Source organism: Terrapene carolina, unplaced genomic scaffold (assembly GCF_002925995.2).
Source record: "Terrapene carolina triunguis isolate 2854851 unplaced genomic scaffold, T_m_triunguis-2.0 Scaffold62, whole genome shotgun sequence".
In the NCBI taxonomy this organism is placed as follows: Eukaryota; Metazoa; Chordata; order Testudines; family Emydidae; genus Terrapene; species Terrapene triunguis.
Window position 1 is genome coordinate 59,801,220 of NW_020664413.1, and position 4,937 is coordinate 59,806,156.

Consider the following 4,937-nt stretch of genomic DNA (forward strand, 5'->3'; position numbering starts at 1 on the left):
TTGCTGGGGGCAGCAGAAATGCTGGAGCCAGCCCTGTGTGGGAGGGCTCTCAGGGTGGGGGTGTAGGGTCTGGGAGGGAGTTAGGGTGCAGGAGGGCGCTCAGGGTGGGGTGAGGGGTCTGGGAGGGAGTTAGAGTGTGGGAGGGCGCTCAGGGTGGGGGTGCGGGAGGAGGCTCAGGCAGGCAGGAGGTGAGAGCACTTACCTGGGGCGACTCTTGTTTGGTGCAGGGGGTGTGCAGGTGGCTCTGCGCAGCGCAGCACCGCCCCCATGGCCGCGATTCTGGGAGCCGCGATACTGGGAGCTGCTCCCCCGCCCCCCGGCAGGCAGGGCCACCCGGAACGCAGGGGCTTTAGGGGCTGCAGGGCCCTGGGCTAAGGGGGCCCTGGGGCCCTGGCCTGCAGCTCTAAAGCCCCTTTCAGAATGTGGCCCTGTGAGCACGGGCCGGAGGACTCAGGACAAGCAGGGGCAGCCGCGCAGCCAGCGGCCGGAGAGAAGTGGCGCTTTCCCCTTCAAAGCCGGCCAGAGAGAAGCGGAGCTTTGAAGGGGAAAGCGCCGCTTCTCTTCGGCCGCTGGCTGTGCAGCTGCCCCTGCTCCTCCTGAGTCCTCTGGCCCATGCTCGCAGGGCCTCATTCTGAAAGGGGCTTTAGAGCTGCAGGCCAGGGCTCCAGGACCCCTTAGCCCAGGGCCCTGCAGCCCCTAAAGCCCCTGCATTCCAGGTGGCCCTGCCTGCCGGGGCGGGGGAGGGGGCAGCTTCCCTGCTCGCTCGCTCCCTCCCTCCCAGAAAATCCTAAGCGCCGCCCAACAGCTGTTTGGCGGCAGGGGAAGCGCTGGGAGGGAGGGAGGGAGGAAGGGAGGGGGCGGAGGCGGAGAAGAGGAACTTGTGCAATGCTCCCTTGTAAAGTCAGCCAAACGATGTTATAAGGGAGCATTGCACAACTTTAAACGAGCATATTCCCTAATGGAGCAGTGACGTAACTTCGAAACAACGTTAAGCGAGAGGACGTTAAGTGAGGAGTTATTGTACTGAGAGTCTTGTTACCTGGGCATGCTCCATAAAATCGTTAAATCCTCCCAGAAGCAGGCCCTTCCCTCCACGGTCCAATAATTCCCTCCAAACAATTGGTGAGCGTTTGTGTTTCCATCCATTCTTTTCACAGATATCATGAAGCCACTTCTATAGGCAACACACCCAAAACAGTTTTAATAATTTTTTCACATGCAAAAAGGCAATATTTAAATATTACTGCTGGTATTTTCCAATGTAAAATAGTAATTCTTATCTAAATGCACAGCTGTGGGATACTTCACAGGTCTCCCAAATGTGAATATTTGAAAAACAGAGGAACCTTACCAACCAGATGGCTGTGATGTATTGTGCAAGGAATTAATTAGCATGAAAACAAAATATCATACTTGTCTCCTTAATCATATCATTGTGGAAAGTATTGCTCAGTTGGTTTAGCAGTGAACTCAGCAAATTCTAAGAGGTGATAATATTGGTAAAACTTCTCTTACAGCTTTGTCTGCCTCATGAGTTAGTTCTGGGATTTTTTTCTAGTAACTTCCCCTAGTCTCTCTGCTGTAGGTAAGATATTACCATTACCCTAAATAGCTACCAGGAGTTAGATAATAAAGGAAATTACATCTAAGAGATTTAATTTTTCTGTAACACATGCAAGAAACGCCATTTCAGTAAGGAAGAACTTGAAGGAGGCAACTGTCTTTTTCCATTGTCTTTTTGGTAGCCCTTTTTATTAATAAATATTATTTCAACTGCTTTGAAATAGATGATGCAAGCTGGTTTACAGATGGGATGAAAGAGTTGTCTAGTTGTTCACTGTAGCTTCTGTAATGTACAGCATTTTATCAAATGCTATTTTGTAACTACTGTCATCCATACAACTACAGCTACTACAGTACTTACTACGCTGCACTCTACCGATTTAGTTTAATTGGTTATTAGAAGCATTCGCAGAAATCAATTTCATAAGTCATCTAATAGTTTGATGATACTGATTCTTAATTAGTCTGACTTACTCTACATATGATCTAGTATATTATGGCCACAATAAAAAGGAAATTATCTTCAGCTGGACATTTCGGATACTATCTATTGCACATTCACACACTTAGTGACAGATTCTCATTTACACTAACGATATTTTACAGCATGCTGCTATTACTATAATGTATTCTTTGTATTATTATAGCACTTAGAAGTATGGACCAGGACCCCATTGTGTGAGGCACTGTACAAACATACCCCAAAAAGCTCACAGTCTAAGTCAAGAGACAACAGATGGATACTAACAGACAGAGAGGTAAGCACAAGGAAACAATGAGATAGTACTGTCAGAGTAAGGTGATCTATGTGACACCACCAAAGTGCTGTAAAGGGAACTTAGAGTAAATGAGAATGGGGCTTTTAGTTTCAATATTTTCAGGTTTTGTAACATAAAGCTGTTGGAGTCTAGAATTCCTTCTCCACAGATTTATTGGCAAATAATGACTGAGAAGGAATACATATTTGAAATACGCACATATTAGAGGATCAGTATATAATAGGCTAAGCAGGCACTTGTACACTGAAAGAAATAGTAACTTCTTTAAGATTTTAATATCAAAATATAATCTTAGTCTGGTAATCATTCTGCCATCATATTTTGTATTATGATTTGCAAATGTCCCAGACTATCTACAATAGTAATGTGGTGTCTGAAACTCATGTAGTTTTCAGAGCCAGAAAGTGGTGCTAATATGCGCAACGAAGGAAGCACAGTACAGATCAGAGGCACATTCCATGCTCAAGCTGAAGCACATGGGCATCTATTAATGAACTGAATTAAATACCCTTACCTCCCACTTGTCAGGATGCTGAGTAATCTTGTGTATCTTGAAATTAGGCAAATTAATCTGAAGATAGTCGGCCAGAAGTTCTGCCTTAGCAAAGTGTGGACAGTCTGCCTTACCTGAAAATAAGGGAATTAGCATAACTCTAAGAATTTATTAATCTGATTGATGAAAGCCTCATAAAATACACATTTTGAAAAACAAGTCATTCTGATTCAAAAGAAGGAATAAGAGAGGGGACTTTACAGGACCAGTTTTCTGTGGGCTCAGGAACAGTAGTAGTATAAGGATATTAAAAACCAGGGAAGAAAATTTTAGGGACCTAAGACATCTAAACTCCAATTCAACAAAAGTACTTATTCACATGCTTAACTTTAAAGGGGTTAAGGAGGATATAGCGGGGGTGATAGTAGCAGTAGGAAGAACGTCCATTAATAAATGAAGAGGGAGATGAAATTAACAATGACTCAGAAATAGCTAAGATACCGTAATTCTTTTTTTTCTTTTTTCTTTTAAAAAAATCTGTCTTTAACAAGAAAATAAAAGAAGCTTTGAAAATCCAGAAGTAAGAGAGTCTCTTTAAAAAGCAGAACCTGACAAACTCACGCTAATGACTGGGAGACCCTAATCAGGATAATTGAATCTTATAAGTTAGGCTACAATCCTTCAAGGTGCACTGCACAGCCAGATCTCACTGCACCTGCATGGAGCCCCAGTGAAGTCAATAGGGGACAACCCACATGGGAAACTTTACAGGATAGGGACCTAAGTGACAAGGCAATTTTTTAAAATGCAAGGATACAGAATTAAAGCGCATGCTGTTCATTTATATGTCAAGTGCCATTTTTGATTATGTATGACTATACTCCACGATATACTGCTAAGGGTATGTCTATACTGCAATTAAACACCCGAGACTAGTCTGTGTCAGCTGGCTTGAGCTTGCACGGCTTGAGCTGTGGAGCTATAAAACTGCCGTGTAGACATCCGGGCTTAGGATGGAGCCTGGGCTCTGGGATCCCACGAGGAGGGAGGTTCCCAGAGCCCAGGCTCCAGACCAAACCCAAACATCTACACTGCAATTTTTTGGCCCCATAGCCTGAGTCAGCTGACATGGGTCAGCCATGGCTGTTTAATTACAGTGTAGACACACTCTAAATATTCTGTAGCATATTTTGTAAATGTAATGAAGATGTAGTAATATGTGACATCACTACAGCACTCTCTATGCTATTAAATTTTTGCTGAGATGGGAAGACAATACCATTACTTGTAAGAATTATAAGTCTGCAGACTAGCAATATTCTACTGTACTGGTAAAGAACAGGTAAGACTTGAAAAAAGTGAACACATCAGTCTTTCTAGATGATATACATGCTTGAAAATCAGTTCAGGAAAGCATCCCAATTCAGGATTGCAGTTAAGTGCCTGCTTACATTCATATCCCATTGAAGTCAATTACCTTCATGAATGAGGGGGAAAGAGTTAGAGGTAATCTATTAGATTTTAGTAAACCATTTGATAAAGTTTCTTGTGAAAACTTACTCTCCAACTATGTTCAAATTGGTTTAGCTAGGAACTGTGTCATTGGTCCTGAACACTGGCTAACCAGCCATAATGCAAGTGTAATGAGAAGGATGTAATATTTACTGTTGTTATCTTAACATCTTCATTAATGAGCCACAACAGAAAAAAATATTTAATTTCCAAATGAGACCAAGTGGAGAGTTGTATGATTTATACTCCTCACACTATTGCTACCACTGGACACAGTAATTTAAAAAAAAACAGCCAGAACATAACAAAATGAAATTTCATTTGAAAAAAGAAGTAATATATCTGGAATAAAATAATCAAAAATACTAGGATACCATGGAAGAAAGAAACCAAACCCAATAATATGGAATGAAGATAAGGTCTGATAGTAGACAGCAAATCAGATGTATTTGCAACATGATGTGACAGCAAATACAAAATGCATGTGCAACTGAACAGGGCAGTTCGATAAACCCTCTATGCTGCAATCATGGACCACTCTTGGATACTAAGGCCTGCAATAATGAGTGTGCTGAAGGGCAACATTTAGT

General features: G+C 42.6%; 1 protein-coding gene across 1 annotated transcript in view; it reads right to left on the reverse strand.

Annotated features, from left to right (window-relative positions):
* The window catches only part of MDH1B (malate dehydrogenase 1B), a 21,103-nt gene that overhangs the window by 15,940 nt on the left and 226 nt on the right, over window positions 1–4,937 (reverse strand). Inside the window, exons 2-3 of the mRNA XM_024200987.2 lie at window positions 2,857–2,969; window positions 1,040–1,174 (exon numbers count right to left, since the gene is read on the reverse strand). Coding sequence (XP_024056755.1) covers window positions 1,040–1,174; window positions 2,857–2,969 — 248 coding nt within the window. The remainder of the gene's footprint in view (window positions 1–1,039; window positions 1,175–2,856; window positions 2,970–4,937) is intronic.